The sequence below is a fragment of the Vigna unguiculata genome, chromosome 6 (genome assembly GCF_037176805.1).
Source record: "Vigna unguiculata cultivar grain cowpea cultivar isolate G323 ecotype 2 chromosome 6, ASM3717680v1, whole genome shotgun sequence".
In the NCBI taxonomy this organism is placed as follows: domain Eukaryota; kingdom Viridiplantae; phylum Streptophyta; class Magnoliopsida; order Fabales; family Fabaceae; genus Vigna; species Vigna unguiculata.
Window position 1 is genome coordinate 42,340,321 of NC_140797.1, and position 17,474 is coordinate 42,357,794.

At 32.0% G+C, this 17,474-nt stretch overlaps 3 protein-coding genes across 5 annotated transcripts; 2 read left to right on the top strand and 1 right to left on the bottom strand.

Annotated features, from left to right (window-relative positions):
• Positions 1-346: 346 nt before the first annotated feature.
• On the top strand, positions 347-2,791 carry LOC114187655 (uncharacterized). 3 transcript variants are annotated; one of them, XM_028075960.2, is made up of 3 exons: positions 347-499; positions 1,113-1,235; positions 1,411-2,791. In XM_028075960.2, exon 3 carries the CDS (start codon positions 1,431-1,433, stop codon positions 2,490-2,492), a length of 1,062 nt encoding a protein of 353 aa, XP_027931761.2. In that variant the 5' UTR covers positions 347-499; positions 1,113-1,235; positions 1,411-1,430; the 3' UTR covers positions 2,493-2,791. The 3 variants fall into 3 exon arrangements, with proteins under 3 accessions (XP_027931761.2, XP_085530705.1, XP_027931763.2); XM_028075962.2 differs by having other exon boundaries at positions 396-499; positions 1,203-1,235; XM_085674579.1 differs by having other exon boundaries at positions 1,113-2,791.
• A 1,141-nt stretch (positions 2,792-3,932) lies between these two features.
• Positions 3,933-8,212, bottom strand: LOC114188691 (putative WD repeat-containing protein C2A9.03). Its single transcript, XM_028077288.2, has 10 exons — positions 7,996-8,212; positions 7,170-7,349; positions 6,793-6,960; positions 6,615-6,701; positions 6,226-6,360; positions 6,026-6,136; positions 5,614-5,705; positions 5,390-5,495; positions 4,724-4,810; positions 3,933-4,594 (listed from the first exon to the last, which is right to left on the bottom strand). The coding sequence occupies exons 2-10, from the start codon at positions 7,311-7,313 to the stop codon at positions 4,184-4,186; spliced, it is 1,341 nt and encodes a 446-aa protein (XP_027933089.1). The 5' UTR covers positions 7,314-7,349; positions 7,996-8,212; the 3' UTR covers positions 3,933-4,183.
• Positions 8,213-9,327: 1,115 nt separating this feature from the next.
• Positions 9,328-14,017, top strand: LOC114186846 (Phosphoglycerate mutase family protein). The gene is made up of 5 exons (XM_028074890.2): positions 9,328-9,664; positions 10,264-10,363; positions 10,468-10,647; positions 11,225-11,342; positions 13,552-14,017. Exons 1-5 carry the CDS (start codon positions 9,427-9,429, stop codon positions 13,612-13,614), a joined length of 699 nt encoding a protein of 232 aa, XP_027930691.2. The 5' UTR covers positions 9,328-9,426; the 3' UTR covers positions 13,615-14,017.
• Positions 14,018-17,474: the final 3,457 nt, after the last annotated feature.

Consider the following 17,474-nt stretch of genomic DNA (forward strand, 5'->3'; position numbering starts at 1 on the left):
AATAATTTTTTTTTTCAGTAATGGTGTCATTAAAATTGCTTTCATGGGGCATAGTAACTGTAGCATGAGACAGTGACAAGTTAAATTAATTAGGAATTAGCAAATGATGTATGAACATGAATTAGTTTACTTTGGCCTTGAGGGTCTACAAGGGACCCATTTTCTGCTGTCCAAATTCATTTTTCTCCATTGATGGTAACATGCATTTGATAGGGTAGCAGCACAACACATTGCGTTGGCCACACTGCATGGCACTGCACAAAGACTATGGTACCATTATTTAATTAAAGTTTTAGGACCAAAATTCAAACCTAAAAAATTTCAAATCACTGGTGGGGTCCATCCATATTTGATTGTCAAATGATATATGTCTGTTGCAGCCTCTCATGCTGACCCTCTCCAAAGTCCAAACCTTGAATGAAACCAATCAATCCAAAGGGAATGCAGAATGCAGAATCAGAAGAAGAATTGCAGATGAACAACTTGTGCATCCAAGCAAGTAAGTTGTTACATACGACACATTAGGACATTATTTGTTTTTGTTAATGATTATGGTCAGTGATGTTGGCAGAAAAGCTGTGCATATTGTTAATCTGTGTTTGGTATTCGTATATGGAGAGAATCATCTTTTGCGCAAAATCCGGATAGAAAATGCAGCTAACATTGAGCACTGTGCAGTGAACATAAATTTATGCATACATGGCAAAGGCATTGTAGATGCTATCATAGCACTTTCTAGCCCTTAAATAAAGAATGATCATGATTGATTCTGCACCTTGGTCTTATTACCACCAATTCTCAAACAGTTCCCAGATCTCAAGTTAACAAAATTGAAGGCTGGCTCCACTTGTTCGCTCTTAGCATAACCTGCCACAACATGGTTCCAACAAAATGGAACACTCTGTGGTCAGAGGCCAGTATTTAGATTTTAGGCTTTAGGGTCTGTTCATTATAAACCTAATCAAATTAGATAATAAAATATCTGGTAATCAAGATGTGCCCTAGTGTATTGCTGGATTTTGCTTTTCATAGCTGAAAAGTGAAAAGTTTTCATGTCTAAAAGTGCTGCCATGCTGGATTTCAATTTCATCTTAAAAAGTTTCTTGTTTCAGGTTCTTACCATTGCTTGTGTTATCAGAAGGGGCTAAAGGGATTCAACCTTAGAGTATCAGTTGATTCAACACTTCTGTGATATTTTGCAGGTGCAAACTTGAGGTTAGGCACCAACTATACTGGTAAGCATTTCCCATGTAATCCTCTAAACTTACATACTACTCTAAATAAATGCCATTAAGACAACTCATATTCCATGCTCTCCCGGAATTTGATTCCAATTTTGTGAATCACCATTTTCAATGTAGTGATTTATGCTACTCTTTGTTGCTTCTGTCTCCTCTTTTTTCTTGTTAGGTGTGCCTTATCTTTAAACCATGGGGTGTTTTTCTTCAAAAGTGATAGCAAGATCAATTAGTTTGCATGAAGAGAGAAAGAAGAGATCACAGAGAACAAGTAATGGTATTCCACTGTTGGAAGATCTAATCATGTCCTCTAGTGGCAGTGATCAATACCTAGCTCTTGTCTGTGCAGCTAACACAGTATCCAACAAACTGCACTCTGGGAATCTTAGTTCTAACACATCCTCAAAACTTGCCATTGAGCCTGCCAGTTCTGAAACTATCAAGAAGTTGAAGCCTGTATCAGCAAGACTAGTTGAAGGAGAAGGGAAGAAAATTGAGAGAGAAAAAAAGAACAGGTCCAAAAGTTGGCACCAGTTTCCAGAGCATATTGTGCATTCATCTGGTTTTGATGATAAATATGACTCGAGTTCTAAGGGTGCTGCACGTAGTAGGAGTTTTCACACAGTGGAGGAATACGATGATATAGTTGATAAAATATGTTCTAGCAAATGTCATACAGATGAACAAAGTGAGTTCAATGATGAAGAAGATTCTTGTTCAGGAACTAATACAACTCAGCATAATGAGGAAAAGGATTGTGAAATCAAGAAGATGCAAGTACCATGCTTAATCAAAAAGCATTCATTGAAAGAAAGAAAAATAGTGAAGGAGACCAACAACTTGAGTTCAGCAGCATCAGAAAGCAGCACAGTAGCTCCAACTCCAGTTCATAAAAGTAGCATCATTGAGAAGGGAAATAAGAGAAAAGCTGTGGCAAAGAGGCTAGAATCACTTAAAATCCCTTCCAGTGTTGAATATCCAGCCATTGCTAGTCTTAGAGAATGGCTTCCCAAAGGGGGAATATACTCTCCTGGATCCTATGTCACCCCAAAATTTGGTAGCTATTCTGTAATGGACATTGGTAATGAAAATGAGTCCAGTGAAGATTCTATATTTAGTCCAGAGTTGGTGTCTGCTTTTGAACAGTGCATGCAGAAACTTGAAGCAGAGGAAGAGAATATTCTGAAACAAATTGTTGAGGATGTGGATGAAGAAAGTGAAACAAGCAGCACCAAGAAAGAACACCATGCATAAAAGTTATACTCATACTTCAGGTGAATTTTGTTTATAACGGATAAATAGCAGACATTGTTCACATCTTCAATATCTGTGTGCATGTGAATTTCCAGTTCACATTTTTTCATTCGAGAGTATTTGGGAAGAGGTGTAATTTACATAGCAGTGAATGTAAAAATGTACCTCATTTCACATATGCTGCATCCAATGCCTTCACCACCTTTGTGTATCATATCACAGTTATAAGAAAAATTCATTACCAACTAATTTGTAGTGTTTCTTTTTAATAAGAAATAACCATGTCTATCTTTAGTCAATGTCATTTTTTTTTCTCAGTTTCTTTTTGTGATATTCAAATTTCTTTTTCTTATGACTAAAAAATACGTATGGTGACGCCATCAGCATTGCCACACCTCACACAGTATGTTAAAAAAATATTTACGAGACAACGGATGAAGCTACCAACATATTTTGAATAAAAACATAAAGGATAAGAAGTTTGAAAATCATAAAAGAAAATTACATGAACTAAAATTATAAATCTTCATATTCGATCACGTAGGTTTTTTTTTTTTTTTGGCAGGTATTTTTTTTACAGTATTTCTTTTACGTAAACGTTATCCTCGTTTAAAAGTAGTACCTTGTCCAATAAACATTTTAAAAACACTAGTAAAATTATTTTGATTTACCTGCAATTATTTCAATTTACTAGAAATAAATAAAAACGCGCGCACACACTCACATTAATCAAATGAATTTTTACATGGATTACAAATCACAATATTTAACTTATTGCATAACGTTATTTAATACTATTTTTAAAGTTTAAAAAAATAAGATTTTTTAACAAATCAATCATCGTAATAAGTAATTTTTGAGATCGATATAACGAATCAATCATCGTAATAATCAACCATCGTAAGAAATCAATCATCGTAATATGTTCAAGAAAAAATGCAAAGAACCTACCGATATAAAAAACTTCCAAAGAGCAACATAAACATCAAAATACAACAAAATAATAAAAATACAGAGTATGCGCTTAAAAAAGTAACTAAAAATTCTTCTCACTAATTTTTCTAAAAACTCCATGCTTTTACCATTTTTATGATAATCATAACAACAATAAAACTCCTTTTAAAGAGAAAAGAGCTTTAAAAAGAGGCTGAAAACTACCTAGACCATGCTAAAAAACTTATATATAGATGAAGCCTCCAATGTTGCCTTCATATTACTTTGCCTGCTTATATATCCCAAATTAATCCACACAGGGTAAAGCCCAGATGAACACCACTTGGTTTCATCATACACTCACTCTCTTTGTTGCATTCTTCTATATAGTTGCAAGCTACATTCACTCATTCTCACCAACATCCAACAATGGAAAATGAGTGAATTTGTACTTGCATAGATGTGACCAACCAAATGCTGTAAAATATTATGTGTATAGAGATCCTCTGTACAAACTTCCTCCAATTTATTACCATCCCAAGATTGAAAAACAGACATTCCAAGTCAATGTTATTTAGCATGAAGGTGTACATCAAACAACTGTAACATCCTCAATCCATGCTCTTCTACAATGTATGATGAGGCAATCCACCAGTTTTTCTTCTTTGCCTAAGATGGTACCACCAAACTCAAATTCCTAAACACTACACAACACAACATAGAGGCTGTAGGTACTTACAAGGTGTAAGGTTACAAATTTACAAGCAGTCCAGATACATGTAATTTCTACGTCGATTCAGCTGTAGAAGGCTTCCATAGGTGCGGTCCCAAACACCGATGAAAAGTGATTCTGTGTCAGGGCTAAAGGATACACCAGAGATCTCCCCAAAAAAATCAATCTCCTGCTCCTTTTCAAACCCATGCTTTGCATCGTAAACGTGCACGAAGTCCGCCGGCTCTGCCATCGCCATGAACTGCCCATCAGATGTGAAACGTATGGAACGAATAGCTCCAAGGTTGCCTTTTAGAACAGCAACAGATTTTGACAAGTTCCGAACATCCCAAACACGACATGTTTTGTCTTGGTTCCCGGTAGCAAATATTTGCCCATTAGGATGCCATGCAGATGCAAATGAGAAATCCAAGTGTCCATGCAAAGGTGTGATAGTCTACAAAATCAACCGAAATCAAAATTAGATATTCACAACTTTGCACACTTGCATATATATATATTTAAGAGAGTTCTTTGAGAAATATAGAACGGGAACCTATAACATAGACAAACAGAACATGCCAACCTTTCCTGTTTGAGAATCCACCAGTAGTGCTTCTGGGTTGTCTCCAACAATTGCAAGTAGTTTCCCATCAGGGCTTAATGAAGTATGCTGCAGACCGAAAGAAAACAAATTCTTATTACCATTTACTACAAGACACTAAATCATATTTTCCAACACTAAATCTTAAGTTTTAATACCAAGTTTAAGACATACAGAACCCACTTCAGCCCCAATTGACCAGAAAAGTGCATTCAACATTCGAGTTCACATAGAATAAATTTATTTTGCAAGCAAACTGTACAAATTCAGGCCAAAACAAGGTTTCGAAAACTGAATTTCTACAGTTTCTTCACAGAAACTAGATTTCAAGGAACAACCAGAGGATATTTGTATTATACAAATAAAATTATCAGAGCTGCTTTTTAGGGGAAAAAATGTTAAAGGTAGCTTACAATTACTAAACAGTTTGACAAAGTCCAACAGGTATAATGCTACAGTTAAAATGCTAGAGCAGAACTTTAAAATGCCATAAAAAGGTAAAGAAAAAGGAAAAATGTATCAAGTTAGGCATATGTTCCATATCCAATTGTAATCAAGCATTGGTCAATTGTATCGAATAACAATAATAACAATGTCATTATTCATATCTATAATTTAAAACATGGAAAATCAAGTGGAAGTACTTACGTTTACTGGCCAAGGAAAGGAGAAATGCTTTGAAAGCTGAAACCTCTCCATATCAAAGTCTCTAACTCCAGAGTCATTGTTTGAAGCCATGAAATGAACAGCTCCGCTGATAGATTAATCAATCGTTAGTAAAAAACCCTATTTGAGGGCTGAGTACAGTTATTACTAACATCATATTAACAATTTAAGACCCCAAAAATATCAAGAAAGCGGAGAAGAAAGACCTCGGATGGTCATAAATCTCCACAGCATTTGTGATTGCATTGTCCTCATATGTAGTTCGAGTACAAAAACTAACTCCAGGCCGGTCTAAGTACTGCAGGACATTGAGATCAAGGGAAACAAATTAAAAAAAAAAATTTGAGGATGACTTCATCTTATTCCCATTTTATCAAGCAGTTTCAATTAATCATATAAAAAAATAAAATCCACTCTATTACAAAAAAACAAGGTCAATATCTATACTGTATAATAAGTTGTGCAACAGAAGCCAAAAAATTAAAAAGAAACTTTCTGCATGATATTTTCTGGGGTAGCATCACATACAGACATAGAAGAGTAGAATGTTTAATGCATCTGGTGAATAATTATTTGCATTAAAATACTAATCATCCACAAGTAAAAAATAAAAAATACCTTGCAAATAAGTTCTCCTTGAAACCCTCCAGCAATCAACAAATTATTCCGTACTGCCAGTGTACTAATTTGTGTCTGAGTAAAGCCTTCCAAGAGGCTTCCAGGATGTTTCTATTAGCAAAACACACATTTGAAATCTCAGATGCTTTGTTTCCAAGTGAAGTTTTCAAAAAAATAAAATAACCACGAAAAATTATTACCTCACAGGGAGCCACATGCCCTGATACATTCAAGACTTCAGACCTCTTAGAACTTAATGAAGACCAGTGAACAATTGAGTAATTTGAAACAAGATATACGTCATGTTTTGATGTTGACCAAACCAAATTCCTCAACTGCAAATGAAAAAAAATTAGAGGTTTCACACAATATCATTGCCAACAACTGCTTAATATGAAGTTCCGCAAGAAAATAGAAAAACAAAACATATATCCCATGTAGCAAAACACAGTGTTGATTATCACAAAAAGGTGTACAGTGAGGTACAAGTCATTCCACGAGAAACAAGATGATAACATGGAGAGTAGACAACACAAATCTCATTAAATCCTCACATGAATGGAAGTAAAGAATTTCAAAATCAACATACTTGGAAATGAAGTATTGTTGACTTCACAGATCTAGTGTTTTGCCAGAAATCATAATAATTTCCCCCTTTATCTGTTGCTTTGCATTCCTATAGATGAGGAGAAAAAGGCACAGGGTCAAACAATATTTTCAAAATGAAAAATAACTACTCAGACACACCTCCAAACTAACATATTTACCTTCTCTGACATTTCCCCAGATTGTGGTATATTTTCATAATTCTTGTATTGCTCTAGTCTGGTTTGTCTATATTTCTCACGACTAATGGTCAACCTATCCCAAGGTATACCTTGGATATCCTTCCCCCTCCTAGCTTCTGCAGCAGTGGTATCTGTTATTCGGTCCTCCTGCATCAAAGAACCAAAAAGAGAGACGTGCAAGAAAATGAAAATATTATGTCAACGACCACATTGTACTAAGTTGTCCAATAAAACCAGAAGGCAGCAAATACATATGCAATAATACAGAGAAATATGTGTGCACAAACATATAACATTGAATAGGGTTTCACAAGTAGAATGAGCAAACAAGGTTTTGCTTATGAGTCGAAACAAACCAAAGGGTCATATTCGTAGTCGTCATCGTCATCTGAATCTGATTCACCAAATGCTCTGCCGCGAAAATACATATCATCTTCTACCTCTGCCATTTCATTATCATCTGCCGCATAGTCCATTTCATCACCATGGTATTGAGACATGTTTCCTGATGCCGTTCGGATTTTGACAACCGATATCTAGCATTGAGACAAGGTACTAAGATGAGTTGAAAAACATCAAACTCTATGACCTAGGCACCGCACAGATGCTAAGCTTAAAGTACAAAATCCAAACACCAAATTCTTTGTCGTATAGTAGGCACTACAGATACTATTGGTTCAATTTTACAAAAGTAAAGAACGCCACTTACAAAATATTAAGCAGCAACAAGAACTTTAAACAAACCCTAAAACCAAATACTATATTTTTCTTAAAAAATCCCATCTCGTCTCATTTAGATTCCAAACCTAAACTGACAAGCCAAGTGAAAGCAGGCAAAGCTTAAGGAGCAACATAACATTAATTTGGGCAAATTTCAATTACCCCAAGAGGAAAATAAACACATCTACATACATAACATGAAAAAAAAATCTTTTTTTACTAGATTCAGAAATTAAAACAATGGTTTCACATGGTCCTAGAAAACAATATACGAAAACCCAAAACAACAAATTAAACGTATCAAACCGAAGACGAACTAGCAGCAAATATATGCAAAAGCAAAATCAAAATTTAACAGAGAAAAAAGATAATTGAATTATTAAAATTAAAAGGGGTGCGGCAATTGCAATTCATAACAGGATTAATGAAAAAAGGGGCTTGAAAGGTTAAAAAAAATCGAACCTTTTCAATCTAATTTTCTGGGTTCGTAAATCGGAGGAAAAATCAGGTCCTTGTAGTTGTGAATTTGTTGGATCTTAGTGATAAGGACCCGAATCGGATCTGGGCATACAAATGGAGCAGCTTTTGCAAAATATATAGATTATAATAACTGCACCTTTGAGTCTGTGATTGATAAAATCAGATACAGGTTACTCTGTAAGATTTTCTTTTCTTTTTTTCTTATATATTTATTTTTAAAATAAAATAATGCTACTGTCTCCCATATCAATATGGACATCACAACCGAGTCACCCAGGATTTCACACTCTTCTCAATTTTTAGTTAGGTTTCAATTTTAATATTTAATTTTATCTAATAATTATAAATAGTGATAAAAAAATTATATAATTAAGAATCAAGAATTGCGAAAACAAAAGTGAGTCGTCTAATTACATCTATATAGGATAAAAAGCAATAAACAATGCATAATGTAAACTTTCACTGCCCAAAATTCTAGAAAGTCCTAGATTTTTCTCTGTCAAACATCGAAAAATATTTTTGAGCATTCTCACATAGTATGGTTAGGATTCCAAATGCTAATCTTGAAATCCTATTTTCATTATGTTAGACTATAAATATTTAAAGTTATTAATATTATTTTGATACCATATATGTTTCTTTAGTTTAAAAGGTTACTATACGTGTTTATAAATTTCAAAGCATGTCTTAAAAGATTTCAAAAAAAGTCAATAGTGTTCGGAAAATTTCTCCAAAAAAGTATTAATAAGGTAGTAATTAAATTGCATGTCAATCAAAGGTAGAGTTTTATATTAAATCTATATAGTATAAAATACTTTTTCAAATTAATAACAAATAAAATATTTTGGTGTAGTGGTGTTATTATGCTTAACCAACCATTTGGTTAAAATAATTTTTTTCATGTACTTAGATGGGAAATATAGTAAGTTGTTTAAACCTATGACATGGATCTAGAATTTTCATGAGAAAACCTAATGTAACATTTGGGAGTTGTGTCACTTACACTCATCTAATTAACACGTGTAGGAATCCAAGAATTGAGCAACCTCCTAATAATTGGGTCATTCCTATTAAATAAGACAGATAAATTCATTTGAACAAAACTATAAAAATATCATTTCTTTTTTCTATTGGCTTCACAATATTCCCAAATGGCTATTTTTAAGTTATTTTCATAAAATGTAAACATAATTCTTAACAGATATATTTAAAAAAAATATATAGAATAATGCACCTTTATTGTATAAAAAGTAAAAATATTAAATAAATTAAAACACTATCTATCTCTGCAAAACGTGAAAGTGGTTCATTTTGGTATGAGGGTAAAATTATACAATGTGAAATTGAGAAAGTAAAGGAAAGAGGAAAGGCTAAAATCCTGAAAGTGTGAGCATTTCATCAGAGAAAGAGAGCATGAATGTGGGTTTGTGTGAGATGCATTCTGTAATCTGCAGCACCGCCGTCGCACCTAACCTTTCCGGTCGCCGGAGCAAAATTGGGAACCCTAATCAATTACGCGCCAAATCCTCTCTGCTCATTCAAAAGCAGGATACCCAGCTCGCAGAACCCTTATCCGACTCCGTCTCCGTCTCACGCCGCCTCATTCTCCTCCGCCATGCTAAGAGTTCCTGGGCAAACCGCTCGCTCCGCGGTAACCAATCTCCTTCCCAACTTTCTCTCTTAAACTCTCAATCTTTGCGCAATTACTGAGTGAGAACATAGCCTTCTAACAAATTGGAATGGAAATGGAGAAAAAGTGTTACTGCTTCCAAGTAGAACAACTGGTGGGTTTCTGCTTAGTGCAATTCCGTGGTCAAACTCTCGAACTTATTTACCTTACTCGTGTGAATAATGTTTGTGTTTTGGGACGTGTATGCTCCCAGATTCTTGGAGCACTTTTTTTTTAAAGAAATTTGGCCTACATACTGTTTTGGGTCCATGCAAATGTTCCAATTTTTGCTTTTAGTACGTGTTTTTGTTTTTTGGGTTATGATCCTTGATTCTTTTTATGTTTTTGGTTCTTGCTTTGACTTTCTGTTTCAAATTCCATCTAATGTTTTCAGTGTCACATCGATATTCTTGTAAGGTGGGATTGCCACAAAACCTGGTGGAGTTACGTAAGCGATTTTGTGACAGAAGGAAAAAATTAAAGGTTTTAATACGGATTAAACAAAAGACATAAAGGACTTAAAGCAAACTGTGCTATATTTGAAAGGAAGATAAATGAAAAACATGTTTTTTTATTTCCAGACCATGACCGGCCTCTGAGCAAGTCTGGGAAAGAGGATGCTGTGAGAGTTTCCCGCAAGCTCCAAGATTTGGGTTGGATTCCTGAACTTATATTGTCTAGGTTAGCAATTTTGAGGCTCTTGCTTGTGTTGTGGCATTTGAATTGAGGCTCGTTGGAATGAATCTGCTTTCTGAGTTGTGTATTGATTGATCGTCGTGTTGCAGTGATGCAGCGCGGACTAAGGAGACACTTAAGATAATGCAAGAGCAAGTGCAGGAGCTGGTGGAGGCTGAGGTTCATTTTGTTTCTAGTTTCTATTCAATTGCAGCTATGGATGGGCAAACTGCAGAGCACCTTCAAAAGGTTATTTGTAGATATTCAAAGGATGAGATACTTACTGTCATGTGAGCATCTACAAATTCTAGACTTTTTGGATGGTTTCTAAATTTTTTTGTCTTGGCATTTGAAGGTGGAGATTGATGAATGTGGCTACATTAGAAATGTCTGATTTTTTTCACTAGCACATCCTATGGATAGAAACATTGTAGTTATCATCAAAAGTTTCTTTGATGCGATATTGTAGATTAAATTTGCTATACTTTATAAATCACACGTGGATTTCAAATACAGAAAGTCAGTAGAGTCACATTTCACATTTTCCCTTTTCAAAACCATAATTAATTGCGTTGAACTATTTGAGTAGTGTTTTTGGACTTCTTCCACAATGAGGATTGAGATGCACATGACTCATCTGTTGGTTGAATCTGGCTGGTAATTGTGTGCAGGTGGTCATTATCTCAATCATGTACCTACCATAAAACCTTGAACTAAACAATACAGTTCATTTTCAATTATTCTCTTAGGGCCTTTATTTATTGTTGGATAATATCTTTCAATTTTCTTTTTAAGAATCAGAGCTTGATACTTACAAACTAAGATTGATAAGTTTTGATGGATATTTGATCATTGAGTGGTATGCAGGTGCATGGGACATAATAGGGGGTGGGAAGAAGCAGCATCAATGTTTTCCGGGGCCTCTGTGGAATTAAAAACATGCAATGCTGCACTGCTTGAGACTGCTGGAAAATCTTGGGACGAGGTTTGATTTCATTACCTTGCATGACATTGCAATTAGTATATTTCCTTTCAAGACTTTACTGTCTCCCATTAAATATTAGGTGCTGTCTTTCATTGTTTACCCTTTTTTATACTTCTATGAAGATAAGTTATTATACTAAATATTCACTGGGGATCACACAAATGTTTTATGGACTTGTCTTTTGCAAACTATTAATTGCTCTGATTAACTTCTATTTATTGGAGTTTCAAATCAATGAGGTTATAAATTTAAGGTTAAACCATTTTCTGTACAACAAGTAATTAAAGCGATTGTGTACATGCATGGCTAATATTCTGTATGTTTCAGCCATTGGAAGTTTAATGAACACAATTGTTTGTATGTGGCCAAATATTGGCCATGCAGTGAGAGTTTTAAGTAGGTTTATGTGAAATCTAAGTCAATCTCATTGGGAAGCAGTTAAGTGGATTTTGAAGTATCTACCATGAGGCACCGCATTGAGGTGTATGTACTTTGGTAAAGGAGAATTGTTTGATGATGAGTTGTTAACATTGAGAAAGATCCAAGGAAGTAAGAACCCAACAGACATGATGACAAAGATAGTAACCACTGACAAACTAAAGTTGTGCTCCAGCTTAGCTGACTGTTAGACTAACAAATTAGAGAAGGTTGTTGCACTGATCAAGATGGAAGACAAATTGAAATTAGTCTTCAAGTGGGATATTGTTGGATGTGGTTATAAAACCCTAAAATTGAATAAAGTGAAATGCCTCGCTGCTATAACTAATTTCCATTCCAAAACCGGGAAAGATTTTAATGAGAGAAAAAATTTAGTAAGAGAAACTATTCATTTCTTTTTTGGGTGTAATTGTTGAGTGTTTGTAAACACTATTTTTATTTTTTCCCTTTTCCATGTAGGTGAACTCCGTTATTAATTGTGTGTTATTATCCTGCATCTATCATATTTCTTACAAATCAGATTATAGGGAATGTGCATAATTTCTCAACAATGGGTAATGAGTCATTACTAGGACCCATAATCTTTAAAGTGGACGTACCCCAAATTCCATGGAGCAGAAATTGTGGTTTCCCATTAAATGAAGAAATGACACCCTATTTATGCTTCTTTGGATTAGATTTTGTGTATATTGTAGATGTAGTAAAACTTTTCATGATCTTCACCTAACTACATAAGCTTTTGGGGAATTCTCTTCCCAGTGTCTATCCGCCACTTAACTTTGTTTCACGTGTGGTTTAAGAGTAAAATAATGCGATTGTATATAATTATTGACCAATATTTATGACAGTAACGGGTAAATATGTCTCAGTGGTTTAGTGCCATGAAACTATTGAAATATTTAATGGTGATTAACTTTGCTTCAGAAGTGGTTAAGAGTAATTGAATATATATATATATATATATATATATATATATATATATATATATATATATATAATTACCAATCTTTACTTGTGGTACTAATGGTTAAATATGCCACACAAATGGTTAATATTTTTTTGAACTTATTGAAATATGTAATGGTAGTTAACTTTGTCTTACAAGTGGTTAAGTGTTAAAGAATGTGATTGTATACAATTATTAATTTATACTTCTGGCACTAATGGTTAATATACCTTACAAATGGTTGATAATGCTTGAAGTTATTAAAATGTCTAACGGTGGTTACTGTGCCTTAAAAATGGTTAATTGGGTCGGGTGGATGCTTTAAGTGGGACATTCTTCTTTTTCCTTAGTAGAGTTATTCCTCGACAGTCACAAGTTGCTTTTACCTGGATGCAATGTTGCTGTTCATTGGAAGTGTATAGAAAGTGCCTTAAATTTTGAAGTCTGTTAGAAAGTGTCAATAACTTCAGACTCTAAACGCTTGGTATACTTGGATTTGCCTTGTTCATGGTTATCCACAAAGCTTTAGTTTTTAATGCCAGGGTAGTGGCAGGAGGTATAAGTTTGAAAGTTTTGTAACATTATTGTAACCCTTCCCCCACCCAGAAAGAGCTACGGAATGGATTAGAAAACACTTTGATAGGTGTGTTTTGACCTTTTAGTTTATCTTCACAGGCATAAAAAGAGGAAGGGGGAGGGAACCTTAATTATTTGCATATCTTGCAGCATTGCAAGACATTCATTCAATTTTATTAGCTCCCAAAAGATAAAAGTATTCAGTTTTGCAGTGACAAACAGATGTGTATCTAACTTGGTATCTTACAGGCATTTGCCACCGCAGGATTTGGTGGATGGAAGCTTCAAGGCATAGTAAAGCCAAGTAGCTAGCTTCTTGTGATTTTCCTTGCTGGGTAAACTTACAAATAGATTTGCAAGAGGTTGGAAGCGTCAATACTTATTCAAGCAAACCTAAAATTCCTCAGCTAGGTAAAGACTACAGTGCTGATGAAAGTATATACTGGAGGATATGATGCCAAAAGCTTCAGTTAGATCTGTTTAATTTAGCATCTGTAAATTGTTTACATGGTGATTCAAGATGATACATGGCTGAGGATAATGTGCAGGATCTCAATGGTTCATATATGCTGCTTGGTATGGGTCATTTGTTCATTGAAGTGAACTTATGCTGCTCAGTGGTTGTTGATTCATACACAACTACAGGTTTCCAAAGAAAAAAATAATAATGCTTCTGTAAATCATATGCTGAGAAAAGAAAAAGCATTACTTGTTACTTTTCTCCCTTTTTAGTTCTTCTCTTACATTTTGATAATAAAGACTGAAAATCTATTTTGAAATACCAAAATGCTATTGGTTAATAATGATTTATCAGCAACCTCAATTTTTATAAATTAACAACTTCTGTAAATACACTCTGCTATGTATCATTCCTTGAACAAAATTACTAGCTGAGTCATATTCATCCACATAGATAAGATTCCCACCCACTAAAGGAATGATTAATCAAAGTTCAAAACCAAACAGTAATTACCTTGTTCAATGTGTCAAATATGTTCATTAAGATTCCCCAGTAGTCATTTTGCTCAGAGGCTTCCTCAACAATCTGCATCAACTAAGTAACAAGTTACTAGTGTATGATTATGACATTGGTTTATGCTTCAGACAGATGAAAATTCCAAGAGGACCCTCTTTGAGAAAAGGAAAAACCAAACGATACCATAAAAAATTCTACTGAATAATTCGACTGAAAAGAGCTTAATTGGATAACAATGCCATCTTTGCATCGCTTCTCACCCATATCTTCCACATTTGGCTTTGCCAGTTTGTATTTTCTTGAAAAGCTTAAAATTGATCAAATTATTCTTAAAATAAACAAAGAGACCGAAACATGACTAGAAAAAGAATAGAGCCGGAACTCAATACATAGACTGTTTTTGGTAAAATTAGTCAAAAAGATAACTAAATACCTGAAAAACTAACTAAAATCTAAAAATGTTTCTCAAACTAGCTAAAATTATAAATTGTTGAATCAAATCTCAATATTAGGTAATCATATATTTGCAATTATTATAAATTTATATATTTTAAACTTTTAAATATGCATTAAATTTCACACAATATTTGTGTTAAAATTCACTCTTATTATAATTCAAAATCACTGTCATTTTGGAATAAGAAAATATTTTATTCAAATATAAAAAACAATTCAATAATTAACAAATGTAATATTTTAAAGAAAAATCATATTTTGATTCCCATAATTTGACTATCATCTTATACTCTCTTATCTGACTTAATGTAAAACATTGATTAATGTACCATTATCAAAATATTATTGTCCAATGTTAAATAGTCATAAAGAATGTAATAATAAAACAATAACCTAGAATTATAATATATATATATATATATATATATATATATATATATATATATAAAAAGAGGATTGGGACATTATGATCTTTATTATTCTTTTAAAAGATAAAATAATAAATTTTATTAAAATATTTTTTAAAATTTTTGAAAGAAAGTGAAATCTATAAAAGCATTTCCTTATAAAACATAAATATAATAATCTGATCGAAATTTCATCTACCACATATGATAAGTTACAAAATTTGGATCTTACCTTTCACTGCCTTCCCATGAAAGAGATTGCATAGAAAGAATCAGACAGCCAAATCACTTTCCCTAAAGTTCCAATAATCAATAATATTCGTTTTCCATATTTGTTTTTGTTATAGACCTTCTATTTTTAGTTCTTCCGCATCAAACAAAACGATACTAAGTGTTTGTTTTTAATTACTACATTTTATTTTTCTTTAATGCAAACATTTTAACTATTATTACATTGTACAAATACAAGCGTTTATTATTTTCGAACATATTATTGAAATTTTAATTTATATTTATATTTTCTTAAATAACAGATAATTTGAGACAAATAAATGTTCAAAATGACAAAACCAATGGACAAAGGCAGTATCATCATTAGATTTGTAATGAGAAATAAAACAATTAAGATTGTTGTTACAATGTGGAACTCAGAAAAGTGTGCAACTTTTAACCTTTTAAAAATATTTAAAATTTAGCCTATATATTATGTAAATGGTAACTTTATATTTTTACATAATTAAAATGTATAATCAAAAATTTTCAATATGTACATTATATTCTAATTGATATTTGTAGTGAATAAAAAATTTAATATATTGTATTTATTATTCATAGTAACCAATTTAAATTGTAACACTATACTATACACAATTTTCTTAAAGAGAAAATAAATATTAATTTAAAATAGATAAAAGAATAAAAATCAGAAGGTAATGGATTAACATAGAAGTAACAGTTTAAGATAGTCGAAAAAACTGTTTAACTAACTGTAAGAAAATGTATGAATACACATTTAAAAGAAATAGATAGAATAAAGATCTTCGTCTCCAAATTGTATATTTTAATTCTTATATATATATATATACTCATATTAAGTATTAAATGGCATTGAATAACCAATTTAATTGAAAGGTAAGCTGTTTTAATTTGCAAGTTGTAAGATATAGACCAACTTCTTTAAAAGAATATAAAAATGTGTATATTTAAATTTTAATTTATCAGTATTTGTTTGTTTAGTCTTTATTTAACTTAAACTAAATATAATATTAATTGATTGGTTACTTAACCACGTCTTCTCCTATGAACCTTTCTAGATACTTAAAAGAGTAATACTACTTTATTCTTAAAAAAAAATACCTTTGTTAAAAAAATGTTATTACTCCCTTCAGTTTATGAGTTTTTTAAGTTTTATTTTCGTAACTTCTCAAAGGACAAAACTTTCATTATACTTTCTCTACTTTCTTTATATCTCTCAATTCTACGAAAATATATAAATTTATTCTTTTGTGTCTCTTTAAAATTTCAATAATATTCTCTTTTAATATATACTAGAGTAAATACAGGCTGTTTTTATATATGTATGATATTATATTATTAGGTGATAATATTGTAATGTTATTAAGTTAATATATAAAATAAAATTATATTTATTAAATGTAAAATGAAATATATCAAAAGATACGAGAAAATAACGGTTGATAATTAGAAAAAAAGAAAAAGAAATAGACGATTTTATAAAAAACTTATAAAAATGACAGTCAATTTTTAAAAATTTAATAAATAATTATATTTTAAACGATAAAATTGAAATTTTAAAATATTGACAAAAAAAGAAAATTTTTTTATATATTATTATAGATATATCTTCAGTTTTTATAATAGTCATAAAATAATTTATTCACGTGATAAAAAAGAAGAGATTTTATATTGACTAAAAATAAAGTAAATTTTTAATATATTTTATTAATAAATTATTTTATTTATTTTATTCTTCATCTAATTCAAAAATATATTTAAAAATATTTAAAAATAAGGTTATAATATAGAAAATACAGTAAATGTTGTTCTATATATATATATACAAAGAAGAATTATTTCTTTTCAGAACTGAGACAAATACTTTTTTTTCAGAATAGATCAAAGTGGGATAAAATAAAACGAAGGAGTAAATTTTACATGGAATTAATAGCATTTAATATTTTTATTAAGACCATTAATAACTACATTTAATAGCATTTAATATTTTAATTGAATATGCTGTTCACGTAATTAAATAATGCTATAAGTGTAGGAACTTTATTGGTTAATATAATAATATTTTGATTGAACGCAGC